This window comes from Dermochelys coriacea, chromosome 8 (assembly GCF_009764565.3).
Source record: "Dermochelys coriacea isolate rDerCor1 chromosome 8, rDerCor1.pri.v4, whole genome shotgun sequence".
NCBI lineage: Eukaryota > Metazoa > Chordata > Testudines > Dermochelyidae > Dermochelys > Dermochelys coriacea.
The window spans coordinates 102551088-102569993 of NC_050075.1; the positions used below are offsets into that span (position 1 = coordinate 102551088).

Below are 18906 nucleotides of genomic sequence, written 5' to 3' on the forward strand. Positions count from 1 at the left end.
TGGGTATTATTATGGATGATGGAAGAACTATGTTATTTTACTATTACACTCTTTAGATATGACTTGCATACGATACTTTACTTTGAATATGACAAATTTACTTTTTGGGGGAAGGGAGAAATAGTTCAAACTGTGTAAATAATCCAGATTTGTATAATTGTGTAAATTAGTGCTGGAAGTGTAATGGTAGATTCAGCTTGTTAGGTTTTGGTATTCTAGAGAGGTTATTAATAGTCAGCTCCTTCTCATTTGACCATTTAATTTAATACAGTAACTTGTCAAAATGCTGCACACAGTATATATCTCATACTTTTCCTTTTGAGGCAAATTAGTGCAATCTGAGGTCCCAGTCTTGCAATTTATTCCAGATGGGTGCACGTCTGTGCTGAGCTCCACACAGAACATGGTGCATGATTTGGGGCTTCATACCACAGTTGCCTGTGGCTTTCACTGCAAATTAGTAATATCAAGTAGTTTGGTCTTTTTCTCTCTATTTGCCTTTCTCCTTCCTTCCTCTCGTGCTGTGAAAAATAAGGTCTTCTCTCTCTCTCCTTTCAGAGTAGCAGCCGTGTTAGTCTGTATTCGCAAAAAGAAAAGGAGTACTTGTGGCACCTTAGAGACTAACAAATTTATTAGAGCATAAGCTTTCATGAGCTACAGCTCACTTCATCGAATGCATCCGATGAAGTGAGCTGTAGCTCATGAAAGCTTATGCTCTAATAAATTTGTTAGTCTCTAAGGTGCCACAAGTACTCCTTTTCTCTCTCCTTTTCTCTTAAAAGGCCAAAGAGACCAGTAGAAGGATAACCTTAGATGTTTTTAAGGCCCGGCTTGACAAAGCCTTCGCTGGGATGATTTAGTTGGTGTTGGTCCTGCTTTGAGTAGGAAATTGGATTAGATGACCTCCTGAGGTCTCTTCCAACCCCAATATTCTATGATTCTTTGATAATAATCAATAATCACTGTATTATTTTCTTGCACTTTTTCTGGAGTAGAAGGAGACATTATCAGTTTGGTAAAGAAGAGAACATTTTAAAACACAACCCTGTAATCTCAAAATAAAATTCAGAACAAAGTGGAAACCATCCAGGGCGATTATGGGGGAGGAGGGGAGGCTGTAAGGAAAACTACTCCCTTCTCTGGTTTACTAATGTCAATAATCAAAGCATTTCAAAACTCACAATATGAGTTAACCCCCCCCCCCCTTTGTTTGTTGCAGCAGGAAATTATGTTTCCGGTTGCTAGAAGGTTGAAAAGATCCACCCAGGCCAGAATATGGGTTTAACAAAACCCAGACAAATAACATGCTGGGGACAATTGTGCAAATGAAACTCCCATCTCCAATGTGCCTTTCCCTCTTAGCGAGCAAACCAACCAACCTCTTTATGCACTAAGGGTTCCCGAGTGGTACCTTCCCCCCAATCCTGCCCCTCCCGCCTACTCAATAGTCTCACAATCTGGACTTGCTCTGGTGAGAGGGGTCCCGTGTAAACGCTATGGGAGTGTTTGGGTTTCTTATAAAATCATTAGTGGGGGGTGTGTCTCTTTAAAACTCTAACCCCGGCCAACCCGCCGGTTGCTGTGGCATCCAAACCACGCCTCCATTCCCGTCCCCCAACCAGTGCGCCTGCGCAGTAGCGCTCGCTGTTCCCGGGGACCGTTTAAAGCGGTAGCGTTTTTAAATCCCCCTCCGCTTGCGCGCGCCGGGCGGTTGGTTGCCCGGGGTGTCGCCTGATTGGCCGAGCGGGCGAGTGGGAAACGACGTGCTGATTGAGCGACCGCAAAAAGAAGTGGGCGGAGCGCAGGCTGCGCCTCCTGATTGGGCTAGAGGGCCCGGGCGGGGCGGGGCCGCGCCGCGGCGCCTGGGGGCTCATTGTTTGGAGGGCGTTGTAGGGGCGGGAGCCTGGCGGTGCCGCCGTTGGAGCCGCCACAGACTGGAGGGCCCGGAAGGGGCCTGCCCAGGTGAGTCAGTTACCGAGCTGCCCACCTGGACCCGCGGCATTGCCTCTGCTTGCGGCGGGGAGAGGGCCCCGACCGGTGCGGCGAGGCGAGGCGAGGCCGCCCCCGCCCGCTGTGGGGTGGTTGGCGACCGGGCGCTGGGGCCTTGGCCCAGCGGCTCTGCTGGCCTCCCGTTGGGCTAGGATGAGGGGATGCCAACCCCCCACCTACAGCTGGCTCCCGGTGCGGGGCCCTCTCCCCCGGCCTGGTCCTGCGTGGGTGGCCGCACGCGGGGTGCGGGTGTACAAGTTGGGCTGACTTTATTCGCGGGGGGTCACGCGTAGGCTGTGGTGGATTCATGTGTCAGCCTTAGCAACCGTGTCAATGACCTTGCCGCTTCCTTCGGCCCGTTATCCGCTCTGGTGTAAATCAGTTACTTTAGCAGATGTGACGTGTGTTGTTTTGTTTGTTACTTGTGTTACTGTAGTGCCTAGGAGCCCTAGTCAGGGGTCAGGGCCCCATTCTTTAATTTTCTTTCTTCTATTTTCCTTGCAGGGGATCGAAGGCTGCAGTCATGGAGGCTATTTATGCTGTTTCAGATCACCAAATAGCTCCTAGGTATCTGCTCCTCTGTAGAGAAATTACTTTATGGAAAGCTTTTGATTTTAATATTTTTCCTTGCGAGGAGTTCAAAGAAAGCACTAATCTCTCAATTCTTGGGACTGCAAATAACACAACTTTATTATCTCTGCAATGAATGATATGCTCTCATGTATTATATGTATTACAGTAGTGCCCGGAGACCCTAATCACGATTGGGGGCTCCTCGTCCAGGTTGATGCACAAATAGACTTTAAATGGCAGCCTCTTCTCTGAAGATGTTACAGTTTAAGGCCCTATTCTGCAGTTTGATCCATGCAGGTGTGTCCCTGTGCCTCCACAGAGCCTAATCCTTACAGGTCAGCTTTCACCATTGGGCCCTAAATATTGTAATTAGTGAGAATTCTTATGTTTAAAATGACTAAGGCCATGGCTACACTGGAAACTTCAAAGCGCTGCCACAGGAGTGCTCCTGCGGGAGTGCTTTGAAGCGCAAGTGTGGTCGCTTGTGAGCGCTGGAAGAGAGCTCTCCCAGCGCTCCTGGTAATCCACCTCCGTGAAGGGATTAGCTCGGAGCCTGTCCACACTAGCTCTTTAAAGCACTCAGATTTGCCACACTCAGGAGGGTGATTTTTCACACGCCTGAGCCAGCAAGTTAGAGCACTATAAAATGTAAGTGTAGACAAGCCCCAAGTTTGGTGACTCATTTAGCTTTACCCTTAAAGACCAGGACCTGTTAGTAACGGTGTATGGAAGGAGTGGGGAAGGGTGTGTCTATGTCATATTTATTTGTTCCCAGTTTATTTTTTCTCATTTTAGCTGGTGGAATTTTTACATGTTGGAGAAGTTCAGTCCATACTTACACAATATTTGTGCATAGGAGAGGGATACAACTTCTATAGTTATATCCAGTCCATTCACCTGCAAGTGCAGGATGGTCCAAGTACTGTACGTTTGTTTGTTTTTTAAATTGCTTGGTCTGCTAACCATAACGTTTTGTTTTTAAAAAAAAAAAAAAAAAAGTACTTAGTTGGAGAATTGGGCTCCATCATTATTAAATACCCATTGAAAGCTGTGTATGGAGTCCATTTTCTAGTACACAGGTGTGATGTTACAGAAACCATCACGACTCAAATCCTAGTATGCATCTAAGCAGCGAGGCAAAGATTCAGTAAAGGTTGAAACTGATTTTTGTTGTTTTTAGTTGTAAAGTTTTGCTTATTTCTGATTGCTATGGAAGTAGTAAGACTTGAATGTGGAGAGACTGGGAGCTTGACAAAGCAAGATGGAGAACTTTTCATGAATAGTGACAGGTAATGGGTAGAAGAGGAGAGAAGATATAGAGATAAGGTGACAAATGACACTACTTGGACAAACATAATTCAGTACTACAGAGGGCTTCTTAAGAAAAAAAATTAAGATTTTAACGGTGCTGTTAGTTAGTGGCCTCCCTTAGAAGTAGCACCTCTAAATAAATAGTAGGAAACAATGGTGAGGAAGTTTTGCAATGGCGTGCTACTTCTTTGGTGAATGTAGGACCTCAATCTCCAGAGCTCTCAAGCTATTGCCTTTCACCAGCGTGGCCACTGTCCTATTCCTGTCTCTTTTTCCATCCCTTGCTATGTATGGAATGTTCTCCCTATATTAGTTGAGCAATCCACCATCATGTTGTTCCAGACTGTTATGGAAGAAATTAATCTCTGCAGTGCCTATAATGCTGCCCACTTCTTATTTACAATGTCACCAGAAAGTGAGAACAGACATCTTAGGGCCTAATCACATCAGCCACACTATCAGAGGCTCGTTCACCTGCGCATCTACCAATGTGATATATGCCATCATGTGCCAGCAATGCCCCTCTGCCATGTACATTGGCCAAACTGGACAGTCTCTACGTAAAAGAATGAATGGACACAAATCAGACGTCAAGAATTATAACATTCAAAAACCAGTTGGAGAACACTTCAATCTCTCTGGTCACTTGATTACAGACCTAAGAGTGGCTATCCTTCAACAAAAAAGCTTCAAAAACAGACTCCAACGAGAGACTGCTGAATTGGAATTAATTTGCAAACTGGATACAATTAACTTAGGCTTGAATAGAGACTGGGAATGGATGAGTAATTACACAAAGTAAAACTATTTCCCCATGGTATTTCTCCCCCCCACCCCACCCCCCACTGTTCCTCTGATATTCTTGTTAACTGCTGGAATTAGCCTACCTTGCTCGTCACCATGAAAGGGTTTCCCCCCCCCTGCTGCTGGTGATGGCTTATCTTAAGTGATCACTCTCCTTGCAGTGTGTATGATAAACCCATTGTTTCATGTTCATGTGTGTGTATATAAATCTCTCCTCTGTTTTTTCCACCAAATGCATCCGATGAAGTGAGCTGTAGCTCACGAAAGCTTATGCTCTAATAAATTTGTTAGTCTCTAAGGTGCCACAAGTACTCCTTTTCTTTTTGCGAATACAGACTAACACGGCTGCTACTCTGAAACATGGGACTTTTGTATCTGGCCTTGCAAGGTATTTACATGCCAGATATGCTAAACATTTCGAATGCCCGTTTATGCTTCAGACACCATTCCAGAGGACGTTTCCATGATGATGACGCTTTTTTAAAAAAATAGCGTCAATTACATTTGTGACTGAACTCCTTGGGGGAGAATTGTATGTTTCAATCTCTGTTTTACCTGCAATCCTGCCATATATTTCATGTTATAGTAGTCTCCAGTGATGATTCGGCACATGTTGTTCATTTTAAGAACACTTTCGCTGCAGATTTGACAAAACACAAAGAAGGTACCAATGTGAGATTTCTAAAGATAGCTACAGCACTCAACCCAAGATTTAAGAATCTGAAGTACTTCCTAAATTTGAGAGGGATGCGGTGTGGAGCATGCTTTCAGAAGTCTTAAAAGAGCAAAACTCTGATGTGTAAACTACAGAACCCAAACCACCAAAAAAGAAAATCAACCTTCTGTCGGTGGCATCTGACTCGGAGGATGAAACTGAACATGCATCGGTCCGCGCTGCATTGGATTGTTATCGAGCAGAATGTGTCATCAGTATGGACGTATGTCTTCTGGAATGGCAGTTGAAGCATGAAGGAACATGTGAATCTTTAACGCATCTGGCATGTAAATATCTTGTGACACCATCTACAAAAGTGCCATGCAAATGCTTGTTCTCACTTTCAGGTGACATTGTGAACAAGAAGCAGGCAGCATTATCTCCTGCAAATGTAAACAAACTTGTTTGGCTGAACAAGAAATAGGACTGAGTGGATTTGTAGGCTCTAAAGTTTTACATTGTTTTGTTTTTAAATGCCATTCTTTTTTGTACATAATTCTACATTTGCAAGTTCAGCTTTCATGATCAAGAGATTGCAATACAGTACTTGAAAAATACTATTTCTTTTGTTTTTTACAATGCAAATATTTGTAATCAGAAATAAATATAAAGTGAACACTGTACACTTTGTATTCTGTATTGCAATTGAAATCAATATATTTAGAAATGTAGAAAACATCCAAACATATTTAAATAAATGGTATTCTCTTATTAACAGTGCAATTAATTGCACGATTAATTGCAATTTTTTTAATCGCTTGACAGCCATAATAAAAATTTATGATTTTTTTTTTAAACTTTTTATTTAAATGTGTGTGGGTTTTTTAAAAACCAATTTAAAATTAGGCTTTAACTTAAGTTGTTAAACTTTTCTATTAAAATAATTTAAATTTAAATATGCAAAATAATATTAAGCAGTACATGTTTGCTGCCAAGTTTTAAAGAGTCAAACCACTGAACCGTTGGAAGTCACTAGCTAAACTCCTGGTACTGGAGTACCAGCTTCTGACAGCAGTTGGCCCTTCTGCAAGTATGGAGAGAATATTTCTTCATTTTAGTTTGTTCTTTTCCATGCCTAGTTCATTAAAAATTAAGAAACCAATTGGAAGTTAGATAAAGCAGGAAAGTATGTCTCTTCTTCCAGTCTAGGAATAAAAACTAGATGTAAGGGGAGAAGATCTAGCTCTAAAATCTTGAAGGAACTGGGGACCAGAAACAATCAGTTCAATTCACTAACTACAGCTAATACTTCCTTTGTTTAATCAGCTTTCAATGCAAAGCATTGCTGACAAATTTTTCTTTTGTCCAGCACACTTAAGTCCATTTTATTTAATCGGAACATTTAAGATGTTGTTTGTGTGCATTTTTAATTGTTCTGAATTTTCATTCAAATAAAGCTAGAAATAATCACAAGTAAAATTTTACAATCTAGCAAATAAGAGATGCATCCTTCACCATTTTCTAATATAATACAAAATATAACAATTAAAAATCTTAATAAAGATAAGTTAACATGTATACATTTTTAAATAAATGTGCATAGATATAGTGTATCCTGATGGTTAGCAAAAAGAAGCATTACATTTAATGTAAAGACTATATTTAGTTGTAAATTAACATGTTTTAATGGTTACTAACCAATAAGAATCCATCTTTCTTTAGGAAAAATAACTAAAAAGTACAAATGTAAAACACAAATTAAAACTGATGTTTTAAATCAAGGTTTCCTGCTTGCTAATTCAAATGTTTAAAATCTTCTTTTGATTTAAATCAATCCACCCTGTCATAAGTAGTCCCATTGAACTAAATTGGACTCCTCACATGTTTGATATTAAGCATCTTTGTAAGTGTTTGTAGGATTGGGCCCTTAGTTTTTAAAGGCATACCTATCGGTTAATTTTTTAATCTAGCATTTCCTTATCTTTGTAATAGCTTATTTTTAACACTGACAGGATATTAATCTACTTTTCACCATTTATACTGTTTGTCCTCTCCAAGTAAAATGTAAACAATGGACTAATCAGTTTTACTTTTACCTATCTATGTAATTATGTGGTCTGCAACACTCATAACTGGGTGCTTATGTGTCTAATTCACTTTCTGAAGTGCAGTATTTGGGTTGTAAACAATACAGGGAAATATTAGTCCTTAATTTAACGAGACTATTTTTTTTTAAATTTAATAAACATTTCTGTGAGCTTGTTGGGCTTTGCAACTGTAAAAAAAAAAAAAAAAAAAAAAAAAATAAAATGTGGATTTAAATTGACTGACAGCATTCTTTTAATGAGAACCAATCCTCCATCATAACCAGTATGTGAGACAAGTGAATGGATTGAGGTAGGGCATGAGAATAGAGAAATCTTTCCCTTGGCAACTAAGACTTCAGAATAAGAAGTGTGTAAAGTAAAAGGAAATAAGAAAAAATAACTTGACAGAGTTTAGGCAGTGCTGTGTGAGGGAGATTTACATGTATATTTTTGATTAACGTAAAATATTTTAAGGAAGTCCTGAGTTGGTCTTTCATCAGATATTAGCAGTGGGTTATGAACTGTAATATATGGATTACTAAAAGATTATTTCTGTCAACTTGGAGAAATCTTAAAATAAAATTTGTAAGACTTTTTGTTAAGAAATTTGACTGGCTACAGTTATCTTATCTTTTGAGTCCTCTTTGTGGCTGTGAACTTGGATTTCTGTGGTCACAACGCTCACAGCAATACTCTTTCTGTGTAATTTGCTGTTTGACTTTCAGATATAATTACGTTTCTTTAAATAGTCTTCAAAACATGCTGCTTTTTAATGGAGCAAATCCCTATGTAAAACTATCAAGGAAACTAGGAATATGACCTTTTGGCAAGTTTTTTCTTAATCTGAATTTAAAGTGAGCTGAAAATCACTTATTTCTTGGTATGTCTTATTCTTTCCAATGTTTTATCTAGAACAACTTCATTTCCCAAGCTTTATCTAAAAATAATTAGTGCCTTCGTATTAACACCTAAGACCGTATGAAGGAACTGTAGCAATTAGCCCTTTAAAATGGCAAAATAAATGAAAATCTCATTATTCTCCTTGTCAGTTTCATAGGAAAAGTTTTTCTGCTTCATCATTTTGACATTCTTAAAAGAAATGTTGGTTTTTGTGTTTTTTGTTTTTCTTCCTTCATCTTCTGGCCCCCAACCCAAACTGAATAAAGTGCAGCTAAAAAGATAAGGCTTAATATCTCTCTGATTATTTTTTATTTTGCAGAATTGCTTCAAGCAGGATGGTACCATTCAGTTTTCCTTTATCAAAATATGCACTTTGGGATCCAACACCTGTGGGAGATGTTATTGGCACACACATCAGTTATTACAGGTATGAGTACGACTAGTTTCTCTTCGAGATACAAATAATTAAAGTAGAAGGGGCTCTTTTTAGTATGTGCAGAACAATATTCCACAAGTTACGTCCTGGTATGGCGTATGACTCTTTCAACCCTGTTAAAGACTATTCCAAGATCAGTTAATCGTGTGTGGACTGTATAAAGCTTTTTTGAGTTGTATTGTGCTGAGGAAGATTAACCTTTGTAAGGATCTGTTCATCCCTTACACATCCACAGACAGAGGGGATTTTGATTTCCCTAACTCCACCCCTGCAAAAGCAACTCTGTGCTGGAACTCTAGAGCATCTCAGGGTGGGGTTGCAAGGAAGGGCTGTCGACAGCATCTCTTTCTCCAATAGCAAATATCCATGTTTGTTAGTTTAGTCAGAAGCAGTAAGTACTTGCTTTGCCTGCGCTCGTGGGGACAGAAAAGGCGTTTGCTTAATGCTGCATCACATCCATGTTTTTAGTAGGAACTGTCCTCCTAGAGAGGCAGAGAAACAATGGGGAGGCAATCACAGTGAGAGCAGTATAAATATCTAGCTAGAGGATTTCTTCCCTCTGAAGGATTGGGGAGTCCCTTCCTTGTGGATCAGCACAGTCAACAGGATTGAGAGGCCCCTATGAAAAATATCTGCCCCTCAAGGGAGAAGGTGGAAGGAAACTATAAGGTACAAAGATGATGGCAAACCTCGGGTTCCTATGGGCTAGTTGTCCTTTGTTGGCACATGTCTCCTTTGTCAGGATCACTTTCCTGCAAATGCCAAAATGCTGAACTAAGTTTAAAACTCAACCTGGAAATCCTAATTAAGTAAAATGTTTACAGTCCTGTTAACTTGTCAAAAGTTTTGACAAATGTTTTCTTTAAAATAAGTCAGAAGGCAAATCCTGGCCCTCCTCGGTTTCTCAGGCCGTGTGTGTCAGACCTGGGATTGGGGCATGTTTGCACTGGCATGTCCTTCAGAATAAAAGCTGCGACCCTCATGATTTAAGAGGGTCAGATGGTAAAGAGGGTGTCAAAAAGTTTGATTATTCAAACAGTCCATTAACATTAGGAGAGGAAAAATCCTGCAACTCAGCAGTTCAACAGCAGAGAGAATACTCTTGTACTAGCCAAAGGTGAGTACTAGTTGAAGACAACATGTCGGCCTTCTGGGCAGCCTAGAGATGCTATGGGAGTTTTAACAAAAAGTTTAAATGTAGATAAATGCCTGTCAGTGACAGAAAAATGTTCTTTTAATGGACGATTAATCAGATTTGTATAAAATCTTTTGTGAAGTTAAGCATTGAACAAAGTGAGGCATAGTGTACAGGGGGCATTGCAGTAGTAGATAGACCTGTTCCTTTTCAGTTGGCTAGGTTGTACTTTTGTTACACCTTTACCCTCTATGGATTTTTCTCACAGTATTCCTGAACCCTTTACAGGGTAGTTCTAAAATAGACATTCATTGGTTAAAAATGTATATTAAAGACTTACCTTTTAAGTCTTTCTTAACCATGACCAGGTAGGATTTGGGACACGCATTATAGCATTCTCACAGACAACTTCAGTCATCTCTCGTCATTATGTTCTTCACAGACAGCTCACAGTCAAACTAGAAATGCAGCTTCAAGCTAAAAAAATTTCTAAGGGGCTTATTGCACCTAGATTCTACTATTATTCCTTTACTATAATATCCAAATCTTTTCCTGTTTAGGGCATGGAATTGTTTCATTGTAGTAAAATATTGGTTTATTCTTTGAAGTAGTTTATTCAGGACTAAAGATTTATATATATTAAAACTTCCTAACGATACCTAAAATATTCTTCTTTATATAATATACATAGAAATCATTGTTAACGTTGTTGATAAACACATTCATTGTCTTTTTTCTCTTTTCTTCTCTTCTTCCCCCCCCCCCCCCCCCCCCCCCCAGAAATCTCAAACTATTGATGATGGAGAAGGCTCTTCGTCTTGCCTATCGCCATGCTAAGCAGAGTGAAAGAAAGTTCTTTTCCTGTTTTTTGCTTGGAACTCTTGCAGTGGATGAAGGTAACTTTTTTTTTTTTTTAACCTACATGAATGTTTTATTAAATCGTTTGTCACTGGCTTGCTTCTTTCTGCATTTCTGGTGATTGAGCAAGCCTCGGTTGGTGAACTGAACTTGATTCTTTTGGTATGTAAGATACAGTATACTTCTCCACATCCACTCTTATTTTCCCCCCCGCCCCCCAGACGATGAAGGTGTATCACTGACAATAGACAGATTTGATCCTGGTCGAGAAGTAACTGATGGTTCAGGGAAAGTCCCCACAGCACCTCTTCCTGGAGACTTTTTGATTCCATGTACAATTAACGCTTGGGGATCTTCCTCCGGAGATGTTATAGTGCACAGTTCTGAAGACTTCAGCTTAGCTTTTAAGGTAAGCCACTCCTAGCAACTTTCTTATCTCTTAAAACAGTGACACAGAGAGGAGACTAGATGGCTTTCAGTATCTAAATCCAAACCAGAAGAGCAAAGTCCAGAAGGTTACCATTTAATGGCCTATGTGAAGTGAGCTGTTCTCAGTCCACATCATGATTGTCACCAATAAGCTCCTTTACTGGCAGTCTCAGTAGAAATTCCTAAGACAAGATGAGCATGAAGACAAAACTCCTTTTCGCTCCTAGCTGAAACTCTCTCCCAGAATGGTGGGATAATATGGGGAGAACTTGCTCTGTTGGTGCCAAATCATTCTTGTGAATGATTATTTCAGTTTGCAAGGTCATGTTCAACAGTAAATTCTCTTGAAATCAAAAGATCCGCAAAGTGCCAAAAAAAAACCCCATACCATCCAGACCCTACATCCTCTTTATCGATTGATTTACAGTGTATAAAGAAAGTCATGCATGATTTGGGTGGATTTTTTGTTTATATATATCAGGAACATCAGTTCTTTACTTCCCTTTCGCTTTTTGTAGGTGGGGCTAAAGAACCCTCTTTGGGTATGTCTAAACAGCAATTAGACACTTGTGGTTGGCCCTTGCCAGCCAACTCGGGCTGTTTCATTGCAGTGTAGACTTCTGGGTTCTGGTATCTCCTACCTTGCAGGGCCCTAGAGCCCGGGCTTCAGCCCGAGCCCTAAAGACTACACTGTAATGCAACAGCCCCATGAAGCTGAGTCAGCTGGCACCAGCCGGCCGTGGGTTTTTCATTGCAATGTAGACATACCCTTTGTTGCTGGAGAAACCTGAAATAATTACATCACAAGAGACCGCAAGATAAGCTGCAGCTTCCAAACCTTCAGTTATGATAGAACAGGATATCTAATTACACTGATTAGTTTTCCTGTTTTGAGAATTGTATTTCAAACTGATTTCAACTGAAGTCTGATAGCTAATCTTAAATTTCAGTCTGTTAGGATTTTTTTTTTTATCCTTCTCCAGTTGGTCCCTCAAGCAAAATGAATAAGGCAAGCCATGATGATGTTGGTTTTTCCCCCCACGGTTTAAAAAATAAAGCAGAAAAGTACCTCATTCTTTTTTGCATCAAAAGGCATGGTAATAGGCATAAGCAATAAGAGTTTCTCTGCCATTCATCTTTAAAGAAATAATATTCCTGTGCTTGAAGCTGAACACGTGCTTAAGTCTTTATAAGATCAGACCCCAAGACAAGTTTGTATGATTGGTTTAGGACCCAGTCAATTTAAAACAAAAATGTCAGGAATTCTTTGATAGGGCAAGTTGCACCTTGTATTGTTTGTGCAGCTTTTAATACACAAAGTATTGAGAGAGTTATCTGGACTATGAAAAACATTAAAATGTTAGTGTGTAGAAACAGTATACCAGTAACTACAGAGATGGTACCTAAACTCATAAGAGTATGTGTGTAAACAGGCTATTGCTTGTAAACAAATGTAAATCTAGTAGGCTTTACAGCTGAACCAATTTCCTTTTCTACAAACTCTATAAATGGGAGCTGTACATCTTTAAATATTTTAAACCTAGGTTAAGTAAACCTTCCTTGCCAAACCCTTCTGGGAGAGAAGGGATATTTGTCTTCCCCAAAGGGGATACTTCAGTAAGTATAGCTGATGTTCAAGGAAGCAGAGAATCTGGGGCAGCTAAACATTTTTTTTTTCCTGCTACTCTTGCCCTATGACTGTATTTATAGGGTGGTTTTTCATATCTAGAAAAGGCAATTTATGTTCCAGTGAATAATCTCCTTGTGGTTACATCCATTTGTGTTATGCGGGTTTCTTGGATGCAAGCGGTTGTCCTATTGCTAGGTTTTTGATAAACTAATTCTTGGACCCTCTGTTTGCCCTTGTAGATTTTTGCGTGTTCCAATTTAACATAGCTAACTACACGTTTTCATATATAATGGATGCATTTCATATTATTATTCACTATGTTCGATATAGTCATGAGATGTTTGAAGAAGGGGCCAATTCTTTGTGTTTAAATAATGCCTGGCACAATGTTGGCCCTGATTCATGACAGAAGCACCTAGGCATTACTGTAATATACCTATTGTCATGTATAAATTAGGTGTATAAAAACGAATCTCAGCGTTTTTTTGCATATCCTAGGGACTTCAACACAGTTTATGCAGTAGAGACTCTTTGGATCTTTCCAGACTGCTCACCATAAGAGTTCACATTACTTCAGCAGAGAAGATGGACAACCTAAACTTTGATTTTCACTGGGCAGCTGTTACTATAACAAATGCTCTAGAATACACTCCTGTGAAATCTGTCCCAATTATTCCTACAGCCCTGGCAAGAAACTTAAGTGGTCATATGAATATTGCCCAGGTTCAGGGGACTTATAAATGTGGGTAAGTTCAATGTTAAAACTTTCAGGCATGAAGTGCTGGTCAGTTGAATGTCCTAGGATCAGTTAGGTGGTACAGGGAAATTATCTCCCATTAATGTCAGTGTCTCAGGCTTCCTGCTTCCTCGTAAAGACAGCTGAAGTATAAAGAATATTATTTCTGATTTAGCTTTCAGTATCTTGAATTAAAAGGAGTTTACACAGGGAGCTGGTCCTCCTGGAACAGGAATCGCGACATTCTGCACCATTCTATTCAACTAGAGCTCTTGCTTTTCATTTTAGTAGGGGACAGATCAGTCTACAGGAGGAAAAAGAAAAACAATTTTTATAAATAGTTTTATTAGCTTTAAAAACAGTCTGCAGTTTTTTAGATTATCATATAAATAATATCAGTGCTAGACCCAGAAGTGACAATCAGGCCACTTTATTCCAAGCTCACCGATCTTAAAAGTATTTTGTAAGTACTCACAATAAGATAACATTAGAGATTCTTCATTTTGTCTGATTGTTATATTGTTAATTGGATGCACTGGGAACTTCATTTATGATCTATATCAGAAAATAAAGTAGTTTGAGCCTTCAGTGCTGCCAGGATTTTTGTCTGGATCCTTGACCATTCAAAATGTATATTTTTATTTTATTTTCTCCTAACCTCCTTTTATAACTTAAAATTTGACACATCTTACTATTTTTCTGGGTTCATCAGAGCAACCAATATATTAAGCTGACTGTAGTGGCTTCAGTAACAGTTTGGTGGGTTGTTGATAGCTAGGAAATAAGCTTGGGAATATCCATTCTTTCCCAAGACGTGAGTACTTTTTCTACCCGAAGCCTTCACACAGCATCTTCTGAAAACACACTTCCAGCACAGAATTTTCTTCTTACCTTAAATGTTGTTGTTGTTCTGGACTTCCTCAGTTCTAGAACAAACACTTAGCCTATTATGTTCCAGATACCTTACAATGGACCAAACTCGAAAACTACTTCTGGTGCTGGAATCTGATCCCAAGGCTTATGCTTTGCCGTTGGTTGGAATGTAAGTATTTGGCTAGTTTTGTATAATGCCTTTTCCTGATGCTACTATAGTTTTGTCATGTACTTGGGTGAGTGTTTAGTGAAGGATATAACAAATCCATTTCTAATGGCAGGTTTTTCCTCTTCCCTTTAGTTGGTTGAGTGGCATCACTCATATCTACAATCCACAGGTCTGGGCCTGCTGCCTGCGTTATTTGTTCAGTTCTTCAATTCAAGAAAGGTAAATGACTTAAACTTTATTTGATAAAAGTCTTGTCTGAGCTACTTAACATGGGATGCTCTGGAAAACTTGCTTTTGGTTTGATCATGTGCACCCCTTCGTGGAATGTTGGTTCTATACAAGTGTAACTAGGTGACATTGTGAGGCCTGTGCTAATTAGGAAGTCCGACTAGATGATGTAATCGTCTCTTTTGGCCTTAACATCTATTAACATAGAAATAAATTACTACTGTTCCTGAATATACATTTCAGAAAATTGGCAAATTGGGTCAGTATCTGTCTAATGACTTTTGGGAGGGGGAGAATAGGTGTTAGTTTTTAAAATGGAGGACTATGCCTCCCAGGTTGTTGTGTGTGTTTGTTTTTTTCCTGACTCTTAGGGCAGCTGATCTCTTCTCCTTTCCACTCCCCTCCTCAAACAGACGTTATTTTAACCGTTCCTAGTATTTTTTTTTTTCTTGCGTACCAATTTTTGGTTGATCTTCTCCTGTTGTCTGCCTTTTTTTTTTTTACTCATGTTGTCCTTTCCTGTCCCACATTCTTCCAAGAACTTCAAAGCAAGCATTGACTTCTAGTGCTGGGAGTCTTAACACTAGCAATAAACACCTGTTGGCTATTTGTCACTGGTAGTGTGTTTTCCCAATCCTTGTGGGACCGGGTGCCACTGTGTTCCAGTGGGTTAAAAATTGCACTGCACTACATGATTAAATGGCAAGAATGTAGTTGTGACCTGTTTGTACCAGTCATTAAAATTAGAATTTATTATTGGCCCTGAAATTAAACTTGAAAAAAACAGTTTGTCATTATGTGCCCCTGAAGTAGGGTGACCAGACTGGAAATGTGAAAAATCAGGACGGTGGTGGGCAGTAATAGGAGCCTGTATAAGAAAGACCCAAAAATCGGGACTGTCCCTGTAAAATCGGGACATCTGGTCACCCTACCCTGAAGGAACACAGTCAACTTGCAAATAGATACAAAATTTCAGACAGTTCATATTTACGACAAGTGTTACTTGCAACAGTAACATCTATAATTACTTAAACTGAAAATTTAGAGGAAGATTTTGCTATCCATTTTGCTTACTCTTTGTATTTGACTGCACTTCGTATAGTGCATTCTTTCTCTGTATAGTCAAGTTAACAAGGAGGTAAACTGTCTAACCAAAAAGACCTTTAGACATTCAATGGGGGAGAAAATTAACTTTATTTAAAAAAAAAAAAAAAATCAGGATGTCCTGGTTTTAAGGGTGCTATATCACTTAATGGAATTTTGAAATTAGCCACGTCAAAATTTTGACTTTCCCTCTTGATTGTCTTTGCTCACTTCTCTCAAATATTTTAAAAAAAGCCAACCTGCAAATGAAATAGTTTTCAAATATTGTGAAAATAAACTCATGAATAAACGGTACTGTTACCTTCCAAATCTACATACCTCTTTCACTGTTCTTGATCTTGGGTTTATTTGTTTCAAATGCTGAATTGGACTTAAAGATCCCGTGTTTCAGCTGTAGAAAATGTTAGTATATTATAGGATTAAATTCTCCTCCTCCCCAAACACATATTTCAGTATTTTCAATTGAAGAGCTCTGAGTATGTAGAAACAATTGAAATGCTTTAAAATGTAGGTTCACTGCTTGAATTTTAGAAGCAACCTAGCAATCAGTTAAGATGCTACAACACTGGACCTCAAAGCGCAGCAGCTCTGTCTTGACATCTGTTCTGTGAATGAGTTCCTCCATTTAGGATGCTAAGTAATCTAAAATGGTTTGTTTTTTAAAAAGCTTGCAGTCTCCTTACTGTTCTCCTCTCCATATACAGCGTCAGTGCTTTTAAAGGTCTAATTGTTTTTGTATACAGTTCCATACAGAACTCAGCTAAAAATGATTATTGACATGCATCGTCTTGATTAGCCAGATGTTCCCCATTTGTCAGTGAACCATACAGGCAGTTTAGTTGGCCAACTGGATTTTTCCTGTTTCTAAAATACATAAATCTTAAATTTTTTAAAATTATTCTTTTATGTAGGGTTCTTTCAGAGTCTGGGAGTTTCCTTATTGTTCTCTATTCGCTGACCCATAAGGCACCAGAGTTTTATGAGTGCCTTCCTTGCAGTGGACAAACTGAATTAGGATTTCAGCTGCTAACATGTAAAGAAACATTACATCTCTTCAAAGTAAGTGGCTTGGCTGACTAATACATCTTCAAGATTATTGTTGTATTTTGATAATTAAAAGCTACATTGTAGCATAAAGTTAGAAATTACTAATGTGATTTACACTAACACTGTATTTGTGCAACTCTAAATCTAGGTTAATTACAGTAATTACTCTAATTTCCTAAATTATAAGAGACTTAAAACCCAAGATGTCTTACAAACAATTGCTGACTTTGGAACTGTCTAATCATAGTAAGTGCTTAAAAGCCCTCTGCTTATGGACAAACACCAAGAAGTTAACTTGTCGTGGCACAACCCATCCTTATGTCTGGTCAACAAAACTCTGGGACGTAACAGGTTTAGAAGGAATGAGTAATGTAATGACACTAGTTTGTGTGACCCATGTACATGGTGGAAGAACAATCCTGGCTGCTGCATGATAGTTCTGGAAGGAGTAGTATATTGTGTTGTCCCATCCCATTCCATTTTCTAGGAACTGAGCAAAAATGGGAAAATGTCAGGAATAGTGACTAGTTTGTGGATTTCTTGCTGTTTTAAAAGTGCAACTGCTATCTATATAAGTACACGAGAGACAATGTGAGTGAAGTAATATCTTCTATTGGACAACTTCTGTTAGTGAGAGAGACAAGCTTTTTGAGGTCGGTCCAGAAGCTGATCCAATAAGATTCTACCTCACCCACCTGTCTCTCTAATATCCTGGGACCAACACAGCTACAACTACACTGCATAAAATGCATCCTATGAAGTGAGCTGTAACTCACGAAAGCTTATGCTCACATAAATTTGTTAGTCTCTAAGGTGCCACAAGTACTCCTTTTCTTTTTGCAAATACAGACTAACAAAGCTGCTACTCTGAAACCTACAACAATATAAGTATATCTTCATTGTAATATTTTCAAATACATTTAAATTACATCAGTAGTATCCAGGCTTTTCAGCCTGAGGTCAAGAAAGGTTAAGGGCCACAATCAATACCTTAACCCTTCCCTGGGCTCAGGCTGAGCCAGTCAAGTTCCTGGCCTGCTCCAAGTAGGGATCCTACATCCTGGCAGGGAAGTAGGTAGAGGGACAGCCTGAGTTACTGTCTTCTGCAATGCTGAAGGCTGCCAGGAGGGGAATTGCTGAGCAGCTACAACAAGGAAGGGACAACAGCTCACGAAAGCTTATGCTCAAATAAATTTGTTAGTCTCCAAGGTGCCACAAGTACTCCTTTTTCTTTTTGCGGATACAGACTAACACAGCTGCTACTCTGAAACCTGTCACTATTCATGGCTCACCAGATCTACCTCTAGGGCTGCAGGGGAAGCAATGGGAGACAGGTGGGGGGCATCATTACTGACTCCCTGTAGTGATGATCCTGCGTCATGCACTTGAGTGACAGATTTGCAGGGCATTGTACAGAGAACGCATCTTTCAATTGGTAACCAAATACAAATGTTCTTACGTTTTTGATAGCCATTATATAGTACATTGGGGCAGCAGGTTGGATGCCACTGACTTGCTTCAAATTTCATGAATGCAACCCATTATTTAATTTCAGAATGTTGAACCTTCAGACAAGCACCCTATTCAATTTGAGCTGAATGCGGAAAAACAAAATGCAGAAACTGAGTTCTTCAGCAAAGTTTCTACGAACCTTTCTATTAGAAGGTGAAGAATCTCAAGTATTATATTTACACACAGTCTATTTCCAACATCTGTTGTGGGTGAAGTTCTTAAACCTGTGTTCTGCAGGTCAGGCTAGAGGGCCATAAAATGGTCTTATCTGGCCATAGGTCTATTAATTATGGATCACTTGCACCTTACCTAACTTAATGGCTTTTCATGTAGTAAGGTCTACAAGTTGACCATATGTTTCTAGAGAAACTCTTACATGTACTTATACTAGATATATTATTGGCATTAAAGGCTTTTTTACACACTTAAG

General features: G+C 39.3%; 1 protein-coding gene and 1 long non-coding RNA gene across 4 annotated transcripts in view; one reads left to right on the plus strand and one right to left on the minus strand.

The window, feature by feature from the left end:
- Positions 1 to 18906, plus strand: part of STIL (STIL centriolar assembly protein) — a 36177-nt gene that overhangs the window by 1784 nt on the left and 15487 nt on the right. The window contains exons 1-10 of one of the 3 annotated variants that reach the window (XM_038414272.2): positions 769 to 1962; positions 2494 to 2556; positions 8639 to 8746; positions 10671 to 10786; positions 10970 to 11157; positions 13306 to 13553; positions 14502 to 14585; positions 14718 to 14804; positions 16829 to 16976; positions 18520 to 18629. In XM_038414272.2, coding sequence (XP_038270200.1) covers positions 2513 to 2556; positions 8639 to 8746; positions 10671 to 10786; positions 10970 to 11157; positions 13306 to 13553; positions 14502 to 14585; positions 14718 to 14804; positions 16829 to 16976; positions 18520 to 18629 — 1133 coding nt within the window. In that variant the 5' untranslated portion in view covers positions 769 to 1962; positions 2494 to 2512. Of the gene's footprint in view, positions 1 to 768; positions 1963 to 2493; positions 2557 to 3357; positions 3482 to 8638; positions 8747 to 10670; positions 10787 to 10969; positions 11158 to 13305; positions 13554 to 14501; positions 14586 to 14717; positions 14805 to 16828; positions 16977 to 18519; positions 18630 to 18906 lie in introns of those variants that run through there. The other 2 variants (XM_043491255.1, XM_043491254.1) reach the window with 2 other exon arrangements.
- The window catches only part of LOC122455594, a 28185-nt gene continuing 20237 nt past the window's right edge, over positions 10959 to 18906 (minus strand). The window contains exon 2 of the long non-coding RNA XR_006273910.1: positions 10959 to 13847. This is a non-coding gene — a long non-coding RNA (uncharacterized LOC122455594). The remainder of the gene's footprint in view (positions 13848 to 18906) is intronic.